The following is an 18,003-nucleotide window of genomic DNA, read 5'->3' as shown; positions in this document are numbered from 1 at the left end:
ACCTGCTCATCTTTATATAATCATTTCCACCGGCCTCGGATAGCTTCAGTACGGTTGGAAGGGTCATCGGCCTCCTCTTCCGCATGGGTGCTCATGTTGATGGAACCAGCACCCACACCTTTAGTGCCTTGAGAAACCACCAGATTACCTTGGTTAACATCAGGAGCACCAGCTGCTACTACTATGTGTCCCAACGCAGCAGCAACAGCTGCAGGAGAATCGGGAGCGCTCAAGCTGATGGAGGGAGCGCCCTCCTTAGCCCCTTCAGCGGCACGAACCGGCCCGACCACCGGACCAACCGTGATGCCCATGTCAGCACCACTGGGAGCGAGACCCCACTCCTGGGATCCTCCTGTTGGAAATATGCCCTAGAGGCAATAATAAATTGATTATTATTATATTTCCTTGTTCATGATAATCGTTTATTATCCATGCTAGAATTGTATTGATAGGAAACTCAGATACATGTGTGGATACATAGACAACACCATGTCCCTAGTAAGCCTCTAGTTGACTAGCTCGTTGATCAATAGATGGTTGCGGTTTCCTAACCATGGACATTGGATGTCGTTGATAACGGGATCACATCATTAGGAGAATGATGTGATGGACAAGACCCAATCCTAAGCCTAGCACAAGATCATATAGTTCGTATGCTAAAGCTTTTCTAATGTCAAGTATCATTTCCTTAGACCATGAGATTGTGCAACTCCCGGATGCCGTAGGAGTGCTTTGAGTGTGCCAAACGTCACAACGTAACTGGGTGACTATAAAGGTGCACTACGGGTATCTCCGAAAGTATCTGTTGGGTTGGCGCGAATCGAGACTGGGATTTGTCACTCCGTGTGACGGGGAGGTATCTCTGGGCCCACTCGGTAGGACATCATCATAATGTGCACAATGTGACCAAGGAGTTGATCACGGGATGATGTGTTACGGAACGAGTAAAGAGACTTGCCGGTAACGATATTGAACAAGGTATCGGGATACCGACGATCGAATCTCGGGCAAGTATCATACCGATGGACAAAGGGAATTGCATACGGGATTGATTAAGTCCTTGACATCGTGGTTCATCCGATGAGATCATCGTGGAGCATGTGGGAGCCAACATGGGTATCCAGATCCCGCTGTTGGTTATTGATCAGAGTACGTCTCGGTCATGTCTGCATGGTTCCCGAACCCGTAGGGTCTACACACTTAAGGTTCGATGACGCTAGGGTTATAAAGGAAGGTTTTATGTGGTTACCGAATGTTGTTCAGAGTCCCGGATGAGATCCCGGACGTCACGAGGAGTTCCAGAATGGTCCGGAGGTAAAGATTTATATATGGGAAGTCCTGTTTTGGTCACCGGAAAAGTTTCCGGTTTTATCGGTAACGTACCCGGACCACCGGGAGGGTCCCGGGGGTCCACCAAGTGGGGCCACAAGCCCCGGAGGGCTGCATGGGCCAAGTGTGGGAGGGGACCAGCCCCAGGTGGGCTGGTGCACCCCCCACCAAAGCCCAAGGCGCAAGGGAAGAGGAAAGGGGGTAAACCCTAAGGGCAGATGGGCCCTAAGGCCCATGCTCCCTGTGCCTCCCTCTCCTCCCCCCTTGGCCGCCTCCCTCAGATGGGATCTGGGGCTGCCGCACCCCTTGGGGTGGGAACCCTAGAGGGGGGGCAGCCCCCTTCCCTTCCCCTATATATACTTGAGGCCTAGGGGCTGCCCAACACGCGATTCGATCTCTCTGTTGGTGCAGCCCTACCCCTCTTCCTCCTCGTCTCTTGCGGTGCTTGGCGAAGCCCTGCTGGAGTACCACGCTCCTCCATCACCACCACGCCGTTGTGCTGCTGCTGGATGGAGTCTTCCTCAACCTCTCCCTCTCTCCTTGCTGGATCAAGGCATGTGAGACGTCACCGGACTGTACGTGTGTTGAACACGGAGGTGCCGTCCGTTCGGCACTAGGATCTCCGGTGATTTGGATCACGACGAGTACGACTCCTTCAACCCCATTCTCTTGAACGCTTCCGCATAGCGATCTACAAGGGTATGTAGATGCACTCTCCTTCCCCTCGTTGCTGGTCTCTCCATGGATAGATCTTGGTGACACGTAGGAAAATTTTGAATTTCTGCTACGTTACCCAACAGTGGCATCATGAGCTAGGTCTATTGCGTAGATTCTATGCACGAGTAGAGCACAAAGTTGTTGTGGGCGTTGATTTTGTTCAATATGCTTACCGTTACTAGTCCAATCTTGATTCGGCGGCATTGTGGGATGAAGCGGCCGGGACCAACCTTACACGTACGCTTACGTGAGACCGGTTCCATCGACAAACATGCACTAGTTGCGTAAGGTGGCTGGCGGGTGTCTGTCTCTCCCACTTTAGTCGGATCGGATTCGATGAAAAGGGTCCTTATGAAGGGTAAATAGCAATTGGCATATCACATTGTGGTTTTGCATAGGTAAGAAACGTTCTTGCTAGAAACCCATAGCAGCCACGTAAAACATGCAAACAACAATTAGAGGACGTCTAACTTGTTTTTGCAGGGTATGCTATGTGATGTGATATGGCCAAGAAGAATGTGATGAATGATATGTGATGTATGAGATTGATCATGTTCTTGTAATAGGAATCATGACTTGCATGTCGATGAGTATGACAACCGGCAGGCGCCATAGGAGTTGTCTTTATTTATTGTATGACCTGCGTGTCATTGAACAATGCCATGTAATTACTTTACTTTATTGCTAACCGGTAGCCATAGTAGTAGAAGTAATAAGTTGGCGAGACAACTTCATGGAGACACGATGATGGAGATCATGATGATGGAGATCATGGTGTCATGCCGGTGACAAGATGATCATGGAGCCCCAAGATGGAGATCAAAGGAGCTATATGATATTGGCCATATCATGTCACTATTATTTGATTGCATGTGATGTTTATCATGTTTATGCATCTTATTTGCTTAGAACAACGGTAGTAAATAAGATGATCCCTCATTAAAATTTCAAGAAAGTGTTCCCCCTAACTGTGCACCGTTGCGACAGTTCATTGTTTCGAAGCACCACGTGATGATCGGGTGTGATAGATTCTAACATTCACATACAACGGGTGTAAGACAGATTTACACACGCGAAACACTTAGGTTGACTTGACGAGCCTAGCATGTACAGACATGGCCTCGGAACACAAGAGACGAAAGGTCGAGCATGAGTCGTATTGTAGATATGATCAACATGAAGATGTTCACCGATGATGACTAGTCCGTCTCACGTGATGATCGGACACGGCCTAGTTGACTCGGATCATGTAATCACTTAGATGACTAGAGGGATGTCTATCTGAGTGGGAGTTCATAAGATGAACTTAATTATCCTGAACATAGTCAAAAGGTCTTCACAAATTATGTCGTAGCTCGCGCTTCAGTTCTACTATTTAGTTATGTTCCTAGAGAAAATTTAGTTGAAAGTTTATAGTAGCAATTATGCGGACTAGGTCCGTAAACTGAGGATTGTCCTCATTGCTTCATAGAAGGCTTATGTCCTTAATGCACCGCTCAGTGTGCTGAACCTCGAACGTTGTCTGTGGATGTTGCGAACATCTGACATACACATTTTGATAACTACGTGATAGTTCAGTTAAACGGTTTAGAGTTGAGGCACCAAAGACGTTTTGAAACGTCGCGAAACATATGAGATGTTTCGAGGGCTGAAATTGGGATTTCAGGCTCGTGCCCACGTGAAGAGGTATAAGACCTCCGACGATTTTCTTAGCCAACAAACTAAGGGAGAAAAGCTCAATTGTTGAGCTTGTGCTCAGATTGTCTGAGTACAACAATCATTTGAATCAAGTGGGAGTTGATCTTCCAGATGAGATAGTGATGTTTCTCCAAAGTCATTACCACCAAGCTGCTAGAGTTTCGTGATGAACTATAATATATCGGGGACATATATGATGATCCTTGAGATATTTGCGATGTTTGACACCACAAAAGTAGAGATCAAGAAGGAGCATCAATTGTTGATGGTTGGTGAAACCACTAGTTTCAAGAAGGGCAAGGGCAAGAAGGGATACTTCATGAAACGGCAATTCAGCTGCTGCTCTAGTGAAGAAACCCAAGGTTGAACCCAAACCCGAGACTAAGTGCTTCTGTAATAAGGGGAACAGCCACTGAAGCAGAATTACCCTAGATACTTGGTAGATGAGAAGGCTGGCAAGGTCGATAGAAGTATATTGGATATACATTGTGTTAATGTGTACTTTACTAGTACTCCTAGTAGCACCATGGTATTAGATACCAGTTCGGTTGCTAAATGTTAGTAAACTCGAAATAAAAGGCTGCGAAGTAAACGGATACTAGCTAAAAGGTGAGATGACGATATGTGTTGGAAGTATTTCCAAGGTTGATCAAATATCGTACGCTCCCTCTACCATCGAGATTGGTGTTTGCGTTGAGCATAGACATGATTGGATTATGTCTATCGCAATACGGTTATTCATTTAAGGAGAATAATGGTTACTCTGTTTATTTGAATAATACCTTCAATGGTCTTGCACCTAAAATGAATGGTTTATTGAATCTCGATCGTAGTGATACACATGTTCATACCAAAAGATATAAGATAGTAATGATAGTACCACCTACTTGTGGGACTGCCACGTAAGTCATATCGGTATAAAACGCATGAAGAAGCTCCATATTGATGGATCTTTGGGCTCACTCGTTTTTGAAAAGTTTGAGACATGCGAACCATGTCTATTGGTGTATATGCATGAAGAAACTCCATGCAAATGGACCATTTGGACTCACTTGATTTTGAATCACTTGAGACATGCAAATCATACCACATGGGCAAGATGACTGAAAGCCTCGTTTTCAGTAAAATGGAACTAGAAAGCAACTTGTTGGAAGTAATACATTTTGATGTGTGCAGTCCAATGAGTGCTGAGGCATGTAGTGGATATCGTTATGTTCTTACTTCACAGATGATTTGAGTAGATGTTGAGTATATTTACTTGATGAAACACGAGTCTGAATTATTGAAAGGTTCAAGTAATTTCAGGGTGAAGTTGAAAGATCGTCGTGACAAGAGGATAAAATATCTATGATATGATCATAGAGATGAATATCTGAATTACGAGTTTGGCATAGAATTAAGACATTGTGGAAATTGTTTCCCAACCGATACAGCCTGGAACACCATAGGGTGATGGTGTGTCCGAACATCATAACTGCACCCTATTGGATATGATGCATACCATGATGTCTCTTATCGAATTACCACAATAGTTTATGGGTTAGGCATTAGAGAAAACCACATTCACTTTAAATAGGGCACCACGTAATTCCGATGAGATGACATCATATGAACTATTGTTTAAAGAAACCTAAGCTGTCATTTCTTAAAAGTTTGGGGCTGCGACGCTTATGTGAAAAAGTTTCAGGCTGATAAGCTCGAACCCAAAGCGGATAAATGCATCTTCATAGGACACCCAAAACAGTTGGGTATACCTCCTATCTCAGATCCGAAAGCAATAAGGGATTGTTTCTTGAATCAGGTCCTTTCACGAGGAAAAGTTTCTCTCGAAAGAATTGAGTGGGAGGATGGTGGAGACTTGATGAGGTTATTGAACCATCTCTTCAACTAGTGTGTGGCAGGGTACAGGGAGTTGTTCCTGTGGCACCTACACCAATTGAAGTGGAAGCTTATGATAGTGATCATGAAACTTCAGATCAAGTCACTACCAAACCTCGTGGGATGACAAGGATGCGTGCTACTTCAGAGTGGTACGTAATCCTGTCTTGGAAGTCATGTTGCTAGAAAAAAATAAACCTACGAGCTATGGAGAAGCGATGGTGGGCCTGGATTCCAAAATGGCTCGAGGCCATATAATCTGAGAGAGGATCCATATATGAAAACAAAGTGTAGACTTTGGAAGAACTACTTGATGGTCGTAAGGCTGTTAGGTACATATGGATTTTAAAAGGAAGACGGACAATGATGGTAAGTATCACCATTAAGAAAGCTCGACTGGTCGTTAAGATGTTTTCCGACCAGTTCAAGGAGTTGACTACGATGAGACTTTCTCACCCGTAGCGATGCTAAGAGTCTGTTGGAATTATGTTAGCGATTACTACATTATTTATGAAATATTGCAGATAGGATGTCAAAACATTGTTTCCTGGACGATTTTCTTGAGGAAAGGTTGTATGTAATACAACCAGAAGGTTTTGTCAATCCCGAAAGATGCTAATAAGTATGCAAAGCTCCAGTAATCCTTCTAAGGACTGGAGTAAGCATCTCGGAGTTGGAATGTATGCTTTGATGAGATGATCAAAGATTTTGGGTGTATACAAAGTTTATGAGAAACTTGTATTTCCAAAGAAGTGAGTGGGAGCACTATAGAATTTCTGATGAGTATATGTTGTTGACATATTGTTGATCAGAAATGACGTAGAATTTCTAGAAAGCATATAGGGTTATTTGGAAAGTGTTTTTCAATGGAAAGCCTGGATTAAGCTACTTGAGTATTGAGCATCAAGATCTATAAGGATAGATTAAAACGCTTGATGGTACTTTCAAATGAGCACATACCTTGACATGATCTTGAAGGTGTTCAAGATGGATCAGTCAAAGAAGGAGTTCTTGCCTGAGTTGTAAGGTATGAAGTTAAGACTTAAAGCTCGACCACGGCAGAATAGAGAGAAAGGACAAAGGTCGTCTCCTATGTTTAAGACATAGGCTCTACAGTATGCTATGCTGTGTACCGCACCTGAAATGTGCCTTGCCATGAGTTAGTGAAGGGGTACAAGAGTGATCCAAGAATGGATCACAGGACAGCGGTCAAAGTTATCCTTAGTAACTAGTGGACTAAGGAATTTTCTCGATTATAGAAATGGTAAAAGAGTTCATCGTAAAGGGTTACGCCGATGCAAACTTTGACACTATTATTCTGAGAAGTAAACTGGATTCGTATAGTAGAACAGTTATTTGGAATAGCTCCAAGTAGAACGTGGTAGCTGCATCTAGGAGATGACAAAGAGATTTGTAAAGCACACACGGATCTGAAAGATTCAGACCCGTTGACTATAACATCTCTCACAAGCATAACATGATCAAACCCAGAACTCATCGAGTGTTAATCACATGGTAAATGTGAACTAGATTATTGACTCTAGTAAACTCTTTGGGTGTTAGTCGCATGGGGATGTGACTTTGAGTGTTAATCACATATCGATGTGAACTGGATTATTGACTCTAGTGCAAGTGGGAGACTGTTGGAAATATGCCCTAGAGGCAATAATAAATTGATTATTATTATATTTCCTTGTTCATGATAATCGTTTATTATCCATGCTAGAATTGTATTGATAGGAAACTCAGATACATGTGTGGATACATAGACAACACCATGTCCCTAGTAAGCCTCCAGTTGACTAGATCGTTGATTAATAGATGGTTACGGCTTCCTAACCATGGACATTGGATGTCGTTGATAACGGGATCACATCATTAGGAGAATGATGTGATGGACAAGACCCAATCCTAAGCCTAGCACAAGATCATGTAGTTCGTATGCTAATGCTTTTCTAATGTCAAGTATCATTTCCTTAGACCATGAGATTGTGCAACTCCCGGATGCCGTAGGAGTGCTTTGAGTGTGCCAAACGTCACAACGTAACTGGGTGACTATAAAGGTGCACTACGGGTATCTCCGAAAGTGTCTGTTGGGTTGGCGCGAATCGAGACTGGGATTTGTCACTCCGTGTGACGGGGAGGTATCTCTGGGCCCACTCGGTAGGACATCATCATAATGTGCACAATGTGACCAAGGAGTTGATCACGGGATGATGTGTTACGGAACGAGTAAAGAGACTTGCCGGTAATGATATTGAACAAGGTATCGGGATACCGACGATCGAATCTCGGGCAAGTATCATACCGATGGACAAAGGGAATTGCATACGGGATTGATTAAGTCCTTGACATCGTGGTTCATCCGATGAGATCATCGTGGAGCATGTGGGAGCCAACATGTGTATCCAGATCCCGCTGTTGGTTATTGATCAGAGTACGTCTCGGTCATGTCTGCATGGTTCCCGAACCCGTAGGGTCTACACACTTAAGGTTCGATGACGCTAGGGTTATAAAGGAAGTTTTTATGTTGTTACCGAATGTTGTTCAGAGTCCCGGATGATATCCCGGACGTCACGAGGAGTTCCGGAATGGTCCGGAGGTAAAGGTTTATATATGGGAAGTCCTGTTTTGGTCACCGAAAAAGTTTCGGGTTTTATCCGTAACGTACCCGGACCACCGGGAGGGTCCCGGGGGTCCACCAAGTGGGGCCACAAGCCCCGGAGGGCTGCATGGGCCAAGTGTGGGAGGGGACCAGCCCCAGGTGGGCTGGTGCGCCCCCCCCCCCACCAAAGCCCAAGGCGCAAGGGAAGAGGAAAGGGGGCAAACCCTAAGGGCAGATGGGCCCTAAGGCCCATGCTCCCTGTGCCTCCCTCTCCTCCCCCCTTGGCCGCCTCAGTCAGATGGGATCTGGGGCTGCCGCACCCCTTGGGGTGGGAACCCTAGAGGGGGCGCAGCCCCCTCCCCTTCCCCTATATATACTTGAGGCCTAGGGGCTGCCCAACACGCGATTCGATCTCTCTGTTGGTGCAGCCCTACCCCTCTTCCTCCTCGTCTCTTGCGGTGCTTGGCGAAGCCCTGCTGGAGTACCACGCTCCTCCATCACCACCACGCCGTTGTGCTGCTGGTGGATGGAGTCTTCCTCAACCTCTCCCTCTCTCCTTGCTGGATCAAGGCATGGGAGACGTCACCGGGCTGTACGTGTGTTGAACACGGAGGTGCCGTCCGTTCGGCACTAGGATCTCTGGTGATTTGGATCACGACGAGTACGACTCCTTCAACCGCGTTCTCTTGAACGCTTCCGCATAGCGATCTACAAGGGTATGTAGATGCACTCTCCTTCCCCTTGTTGCTGGTCTCTCCATAGATAGATCTTGGTGACACGTAGGAAAATTTTGAATTTCTGCTACGTTACCCAACACCTCCCGCCCCCAGCGTCTCCTCCCCATGGTTCTGCTCACCCACAGAAGTGGGAAACAAAGGCGCTGCCGTGACTGAGAGCTTCTTGACAGCCGTGGTCACCGCCTTGATCACCTTCTCCGGTAGCTTGGACCTGCCCGCTTCCTCCCCATCTCTAGGGGTCACCGAAAGCCCCCCATAGTCAAGGAGCTGCCAGGTTGAATCCCTCGAAGTGTACATGTCCTTCTGAGGTGCCGGAGCCTGTTGGTGGAGAAGATCTTCTCCCGCTGCTCACTAGGGACTCCACAGTACTTAGCCGTGGTGTGCCCCATGATGCCGCAGCAGGAACAAAAAATAGGCAACTTTTCATATTTTACAGGAAAGTATGTTTTGTTGGTGCCCCCAACATCGGTTGTGTCTAAGGACTTCCTCACTGGCTCGTCCACCCGATGCTCGACTCAGACGTGAATATACTCACCGATGATCTTCTTGTTCTTGTGTGCCACCGCAATCACGGTGCCAAGTTTGCTGCCTAGGATCCATCCCATTTCCACGGTCTTGATCGGTGCAGGCAACCCATGGATTTGCACCCAAATTCTGAAAGAATTCAAGGGAACATCCACAGGGTCACCACTCCCATCAAACGCCGTGAGCAGGACAGCGTCATTTCTGTAATGCCACGGTCCAGCTTGGAGCGAGTGAATTGCAAAAAACCACCAAATTGAAGCCTAGGGTTGCAGAAAAGACTCTTCTACGTTTTTGTGCCAGAAAACACTGATTTCGCGCCTAATCATTTGCAGAAAACACCTAACCGTCTGTTCGGGCAGTTTAACCTCTATTATGACAGGTGGGGCACGATTTTGATGACGTGGCGTAACGCCCACGAGCTAACGCCGTCTGACGGTGCTACAGTGGCAACGGCGTGGCCGTCTCGGTCAAAACAGCATGGGTCCATTATCCACTTCATTCTCCCCGTGCTCCTCTGTCTCTCTTTCTCCCCGTGCTCCATGGCGACGGCGAGCCCTGACGACGGCGGGGGAGTGGATGCCGCCGGTGGGGGAGTGGATGGAGGCTGCAGCGGAGGGTTGCTTCCCGGCGGCGAATCGATCGAAGTGGAGGAGGTGTGCGGCAGCTCAAACCCTAGTCGGGCCCTGAAGAGGAGAGCGTTGTCGCTGTCGCTTGAGTACTGCGCCGCCGTCGCTCTTGCCCATGCTGTGCAAGCTACTCCGACGGGTAGCCATCAATGGGCTTCAGCATTTGGTGGCGTTGAGTAAGTTCTCCCCCTCTTTTACTGTGGATTCTAGGCTTAGGGTTCAATTTCTCTTAGTTCAATAGTTAGGCTTCGATTTGAATGAACTGTAGGTCATTATTGTTTGTAGTCTAACCTCTGATATGTATCCTATCAGTTAGATGAATTTGCTTCAGTGTATGAAGTTAACTGATTTTTCTCAGTGTACAAAAGGTTTTCAGTTGACTCAATACTGTTTAGTGTCAATAGTTAACTGAATATGCAGTGCATATAGTGTATAGTGTAGTCAGTTAACTGAATTTTCTGATTTGTAATATTTAACTGAATATGCACTGAATAGTTAACTGAATTTTCTCATTCGTAATATTTTAGTTAACTGAATATGCATTGTATATAGTGTAGTCAGTCCATTGAAACTGTATGTATGAACTTAACTGAATTTTTTTAGTGTTCAAAAGATTTTAACTGAATATGTATCAGTTTCACCTAGTAATTTGTAATATTTATTTGTGCACTGTGTATACTTCGGTTTGTTATTGATTTTAATTATTAGAAATGTATGCATAGAAATTAATGTGTAGCTTCTTTGCTTTGTAGTTTGTGTGATGATGTGTGGGAAGTTAGGCTCCACTTTCATGACAGGGACAATTTGGAAAGGACCATGTGTGTTTCAGACATAACATTTCTGAATCTAATAGCACTAATAGCGATAGCAAGCTATGGAGAGGATGACTACATGTACTTTGTTAGGGATGCTGGCTTGGGAGTAGCTGGTTTGGAAGAGATCTATGATGATGACAAGGTTGATGAGATGCTAGACCACATTGCCAACAGAGATCAGACCATAGTTAATCTGACAGTAGTTAGGGGTAGTGAGCCCAGACCTGGAGATTTAAACATAGGTCATGTTTGTGAGCAGCAGGTCCCTATAGCCAGTCTTGGAGAGAGGACTGTGTATGAGGTCAGTGAGGAAGGTGTCGTGTACAGGTCACCATCCAAAAAAAAACAAGGAGAGTTACACAAGTTGATGAGCAGGAGGCACAAGATATGGATCAAGGAAATGCAGGAGATGTTGATTTGGAGCAAGAGGAGTTAGAAAGAACTATGGAGCTTAAGAGGAGGAATAAAATACAGAGGTATAAGAAGCATAAGAAGAGTGTTGAGAGGGTGGAGGCAGTTAAAAGAAAACTTCCTATTTTACTAACTGAAGATGACTCTGACTTGGAGCAAGATGAGGATTTCATGGCTAGGATGGCTGAGATGAGGAGGCAGAGACAAGACCCATTTTTACACTTTGAAGGTGACACTGATGTTGAAGAACCTTATGAGCTAGAAGAAGAGGTAGTGCATGAGGAACATGGATAGGATGAGGAGCATGGAGAGGATGAGGAAATTGAAGAGGAGGTGGTACCACAAGGGGAAAAGAGGAAGAAGTTGAAAGTAAGAAAGGGGCCAACTAGTAGATCACATGCAAGTTTGGAGCAAAAATTTGAGGATGTTTGGGTGCCATCATCTGATGAGGATCCAAATCCTAGTGATTTGAAGGAGGAGGAGGATGATGGGGCAGTACCCCTAGCTTTTGTGCTTGGCAATAAGAGTAGGCCCAAAAAACCCAAACCAAGAATCTGGTATGCTGAGGATAGAGAGAGCCCAGAGATGCAGTTTGTAAAGAAGCTTTGTTTTGAAAGTGTTTACCAATTTAGAAGGGCACTTCTCACATTCCACATAGCTCAAAACAAAAACTATCAGTTTCATAGGACTGCAATGACAGAATCATAGCTATTTGCAGACATGAAGATTGCCCTTTTTTCATTGCAGCTTCTGTGTTGGCAAATGAGAGAACATTTTGCATTAGAAAGGCAAATTTTTTGCACACATGTCCAGCTGTAGCAGAGAGCACCAAGGTGACTACCAAGTGGGTCACACATCAGGTGTTAGAAGCAATAAGAACAGACTTGAACACATCAATAACTACAATAATGCAAAATCTGAAGAGCAAGTATGGAGTTGAGATCAGCACTCATATGGCCTACAGGGCTAAGAACAAAGCAGTTGAGATGGTGCAAGGAGATCAGAGGGGTCAGTATACCAGGATCAGGGATTATTTGCAGGCTGTCTTGGACACAAATCCAGGTAGTAGGTGCATTGTCACTACTAAGTTCTTGAAGGAGCATCCAAGCAAAAATCCAAGGTTCCATGGCCTGTTCATCTGTTTGAATGCTTGCAAGGAAGGATTTCTGAATGGATGTAGACCATTCATAGGTGATTACTTTACTTTGTTTAGTTTGCCTTGTTTGAATGTCTTGTTTCTGACATGTGTTGTGTGCCATTGCAGGTGTGGATGGATGCTTCATCAAGCTGTCTACTGGCCAACAAATCATGGCTGCCACAGGAAGGGAAGGGAATAATAACATATATCCCATTGCTTTTGTAGTTGTGGACAAAGAAGACACAAAAAGTTGGACTTGGCCAAATCATCGATATATCGACAAGATGAGGCTCAAGGTAAACCCTAGGGTCAAATCATCGATATGTCAACAAGATGAGGCTCAGGTAAACCCTAGGGTAAAATCATCGATATATCGACAAGATGAGGCTCAAGGTAAACCCTAGGGTCAAATCATCGATATATCGACAAGATGAGGCTCAAGGTGGCACTATGGTTACATTGTGCATATATCGATGAAATGACCCTCAAGGTTAATCCATGAATCTAGTTGACAGAATTTACTAACTTAGCACATGCACCACCTTGGCTTGAGCAAATGTGATTCTACTAAGCACAAACACCACATAACAATCAAAGTGCACTCACATTCATAAAGGTTCATCAAGGTTGGATCCAACACCTGATCTCACAAAATACATACATAAAGGTTCAGAAATAGATACTAAAGTACTTAATAGATGATTATCATCTAGATTACAACACTGCTTGATCCAACACCATAGATCACAAATTCATCACTGAAGTACTAGGGTCACAAATTCATACTAAAGTACTGGATACATGATTATCATCTAGAAACTGATAGATGATTATCATACTAGAAGGCACCCTACTCATCTAAGATGGCCTTCACACCCTGAAGCTTCATCTTTATCTTTTCCTCAGACTTTTGAATCTTAGAAATGTGATGCTTCAGTTTAAGCCTCTCTTCTGTCAGCCTCTCCTTCTCCTTCAAATGATTGAACTTCAAGTTCCTAATCACATTGGCTTGAGCACAAGTCAGGTTCTTCAGAGTTTCATAGTTTTGCAGCATCTTCTTCTCCTCCTCCTCTGTCTTTGACAGCTCTGCCTTCAAGTTCCCCACTACAGTCTCAAGCTCAACAATATTCACATCAACATATTCCTTCTGCTCCTTCTGATTGTTTAACTCCACACCCCTCTGCTGTTAGGCATCCAAGAGAGAATTCACATCAGCATACAAACTGTCATAGTTCTCCTGTAGTTTCTTCTTCTCCTCCTCTTTCTTTGAAAGCTCTGCCTTCAAGTTGCAAACTACAGTTTCTAGCTCAGCAATCTTCACTTCAAGATATTGCTTCTGCTCATTCTGATTGTTTAACTCCACACCCCTCTGCTGCTGGGCATCCAAGAGAGAATTCACATCAGCATACAAACTGTCATAGTTCTCCTGTAGTTTCTTCTTCTCTTCTGTCAGGTTGTGAATTGCAAAGGAACTCTCTAGATTGTCATTGGTCCTAGCTGACTTAATCTCCTCATACATATCCCATAGCTTGGCCAATGCCTTCTCCATTGAGTCTGGCCATTCAAAATTAGTCCATTGAACTACTCCACAGTTTATGCATTCCTGTATTATAAACAATAAAAGAATAAATAATTGTCTAAGACCATCAAACCAACAGGTTCAGATATCTAATATGTGCACTGTTAAAAAGACAAATAAACTAGTCACTAAGCACTGACAGGTTCCATACCATACAACAGACAAATTAACAATGCCCACTGGTAAACAAGTCATTAAGCACTGACCATAATAAACAATAACTACCATCCACTAATGAGAACACACTCCAACACAGTGGCTAAAACAAATTAAACAAAGACAAAGCACTTAACCAAGCTTAACAACTTGAAGGCAGAGCACTGACCACAATAAACAACTTGAAGGCAAATTAACAACTTGATAAACAAAGGATTAAGCACTGACCACAATAAACAATGTGTACAATCCACTAATGACAAGGCATGTCAAAACAAGCTAAACAAAGACCAAGCTAAAAAAATCTTAACACCTTGATAAACAAAGCATTAAGCAAACAACTTCCTTTACACAGGATGTGAATCATACCTTCTTAGCACATCCAAGAAACCTCCTGCCCGTGTGCATCCCTTCAAATGCTACAAAGCGCTCGGCCGGCTCACCGTGTTCACACAAGACATTCACATCTGCGTCAGTGCCATTGAAATTCGGATCGTGCATCGTAGCTGGAAGCTGCGGGAGCAAGCAAAGAGAAGGCTAGGTTCAGATCGAGCTCAGTGACAAAATCCCCAATTCACTAACCCTAACCCTAGCTCTAGCTATCTAACCAACTGACCTTGATGATGCCATTGCAGGAGGAGGAGATGTTCAGGACTGAATCCTCACTGGTCTCGTCGCTCCACGACACCATGGCACCGGGGAGCAGCAGAACGGCGGTCGGTGGTGTGGCGGCGCCGGGGAGGAAGAACAGAGTAAGGAGAGGGCGAGGCAGAGGCGAGAGTGTAAGCAGAGAGCTGGATCGATCCAGTTTTTACCCACACGGCGGAGCAGTAGCGGCCGCCACGCCGTTGCCACTGTAGCACCGTCGGACGGCGTTAGCTCGTGGGCGTTACGCCACGTCCTCAAAATCGTGCCCCACCTGTCATAATAGAGGTTAAACTGCCCGAACAGATGGTTACGTGTTTTCTGCAAATGATTAGGCGCGAAATCAGTGTCTTCTGGCACAAAAACGTAGAAGAGTCTTTTCTGCAACCCTAGGCTTCAATGTGGTGGTTTTTTGCAATTCACTCGCTTGGAGCACATGACATCGGTCTCCCTCCTTCGAGAAGGTGATGACAAACCGCCCATCTTCACTCTTAACTCGCTGGGCCACCGCCTCGCCGCGCAGTCGCCATGGCCCTTTCAGCTCGTTGACAACAGCATGTGGGTTAGTCAGGTATGGAGAAAGTACCCGACCCACCACCAACATTTCCGCCACCGCTCTCAAAGCCGCCTGCATGTCGATGACGATTGGCTTATAGTTGAGGATTGCCGGTGAGCGCAGCTTTGCCTTGCTGCTTCTGCGAAGGGTAGGGGGCGTCGTTGCCATGGCAGCGAAGCCAATGGTAGCCTTTGGCGAAGCCAGAATCAGGCCACTCGGCCCCCCCACAGTGCCCTTCCCTGTCATCAACGGAGCCGAGGCTGCGATCGCCATCGGCTCACTGCACACCACGACCTGCGAGGGAGGCACCACCTCCATCATCCCATCCTGGCCGCTACATGTCCCGTCCGCAGTAACCTCCCCAGCTGGGCACTTCCCAGCCAAAGCCGAAGGAGAGCTCTGCCCTGACATTTTTCCCTGAAACGAAAGAACAGAACAACTGGAAGCAGCAACTAAAACTTGAGACCCAAAATCCTGCCCCAATCCCGTGAAATAGGTCTGACCCTCCTCAAATTTCGTCTCCAAATCACAATTGATAACTCCTGACTTCAATTTCGCATAAGAAACAACATTTACTCAAAATCCCCTATTCACAGTAATGTTGAAAGCACTAGAAACTGCCCCTTTTCCTCCCCCTTTACTCACCAGATCAGTCCCAGGCGACGAATCCGGCGTCACCAAATCCTCTCCGACCACCGCAATCCTCGTCGTAGCTCTCCCGTGCTTCAAATGCGGATCCTCCTGATCTGAACTGCACAAGCTCTGCACCTTCTCCTGAAGGCGCCGCAGACAGCCCACTGGATCCCTCGATCGCCTAAGGATCTCCCTTCCCCGCCTCCTAAAGATGCTCCACTCGTTGTGGCCATCCACCCTCCACCGCTCCTCACTGCTGGACTCGACGGCCGCCGCAGCCGGCGCCGGCGCCGTTCCCGTCATGTGCGGGTCGCCCTGGGCGTCGCCAGTGCGGCCGCAAAGTCAGTATTTTTTTCTTTCAGTCCTCGGTCGGTCTCGTATGTGTCATCATGCATGATGCTTTGGGTCTTCATCCTCCGACGTCATCATCAATTTGCCCTTCTTCGAGAGATTTACTATTAGTTTATAATGAGAGTAACATAGATATAGATAGTAACATCAGTGCACCTCAGAAAAAAGATAATATGGGAGCTAATTAATGAGTAAAGAGACAAATTAAGTAACCTAGCTAGTTATTCATATCATGATTAATATCACACATACTAAGACAAGATAAATCTCTATGTTACCACATTTATGTTATTATTCATTATGAAGGTACTAGTAACTTAGACTGGTAATTTATGGATTTTACTACTCTATGTCACTTTTCATTGTGGGTAGATTAAGCGGACGCGTGCCGTCACTGCCTGCCTCACACGCGGGGCGCTACCCCAAATAGTAAATAAAGCTGACAACGGCTCATGGTGGGCCAAACCTGGCGGCAACTCAAGGCATCCGCGGTCAGCTTTATTTACTACACCACGCACTCCCGAGATGCGTACTGCGTCTTCCCCACGCGGCGCGACAATGGAGCTCCCCCACTCACCGACTTGTTGGTTTCTACACCGGTCGAAGTTAGTGCTGCGGCGATCCTCTTCGTCTGCCCGGCACAGCCTTTCTAATAGCCCCTGCTGGGAACTCCACCACAGCCATCGCACTCTCCCTGCCGAACATCACCATCCCTATATGGCGCCACTATACATATTGATTTGATAATATCTTAGTAATAACAGGACAAATATTTTGTAATCAAGTTTTGAGGTATGCTTCACAAAAAATACGTAAACATCGCGTAGAATCGCATATTTTGATTCCATTGGCGTTCTGTGCGGAAGAGCCATAAGCCCATAAGAGAGACTGCTAAATATTTTGCAAGTTTAACAGATGACCACGTGAAATTTTAGTCATGCATTGAGAACATGTTTTTTTTTCCTTTTGTACCATCTAAAGTATAATCAAGTTGAACAATAAGTTTTAAAAAATTAGGTAATTCTTCTTCCTTTGTGCCTAGCATGCACGTGTATTTAGCTTGTCAAGAATAATAAAGCCAACTAGAATTATAGATTTACCAAAAAATACTTCACAAATATAAGAACTATAGATGTACAAAGAGGTATTAGGCAGTTCAATGGCCATGAATATTCTTCGAATTTAAAGGGAGCAATACTATCTTCAATTCCACTTTAAGGATTATAGGAACTTCACCCAATTTTATTTTTAAGTTAGGCATTTCAAACCATCTATCTTCGACATTTACCGTTATGGGCAATGGACAACACATTGATTTTTCCTCTAGGCCAAGAAAAAGACATGGCTCAACTCCTAGGAGTCAACCGCCAGAAATGCCCGTTTGAGTCCACATGCATGAGGTTGATGGCAGCCTTGAGGATTTCATACAATGTATTATATGCATTATTTGTGGACCTCCTTCGCGCGCCCTTGTTTTCTGCACATACTTGATTGAGTTGTGCCGGCATGCCGGTCAAGAGGATGTGAGATCCAACTACCGGCCGGTCCGCTTCACCACCATCGCGTAGAATGTGACGTCTTATCAAGTACCATCCCCTATATGG

At 45.3% G+C, this 18,003-nt stretch overlaps 1 protein-coding gene across 1 annotated transcript; it reads right to left on the bottom strand.

Moving 5' to 3' along the window:
• Positions 1 to 13,073: 13,073 nt before the first annotated feature.
• LOC125546259 (uncharacterized) lies at positions 13,074 to 16,431 on the bottom strand. Its single transcript, XM_048710471.2, has 3 exons — positions 14,831 to 16,431; positions 14,584 to 14,727; positions 13,074 to 14,082 (listed from the first exon to the last, which is right to left on the bottom strand). Exons 1-3 carry the CDS (start codon positions 14,903 to 14,905, stop codon positions 13,666 to 13,668), a joined length of 636 nt encoding a protein of 211 aa, XP_048566428.2. The 5' UTR covers positions 14,906 to 16,431; the 3' UTR covers positions 13,074 to 13,665.
• Positions 16,432 to 18,003: the final 1,572 nt, after the last annotated feature.

The sequence above is a fragment of the Triticum urartu genome, chromosome 3A (assembly GCF_056163025.1).
Source record: "Triticum urartu cultivar PI428250 chromosome 3A, HENAU_Tu73, whole genome shotgun sequence".
NCBI classification, from domain to species: Eukaryota; Viridiplantae; Streptophyta; class Magnoliopsida; order Poales; family Poaceae; genus Triticum; species Triticum urartu.
The sequence above is the reverse complement of the archived record's forward strand: the minus strand, read 5'-3'. Positions and strand labels throughout refer to the sequence as shown.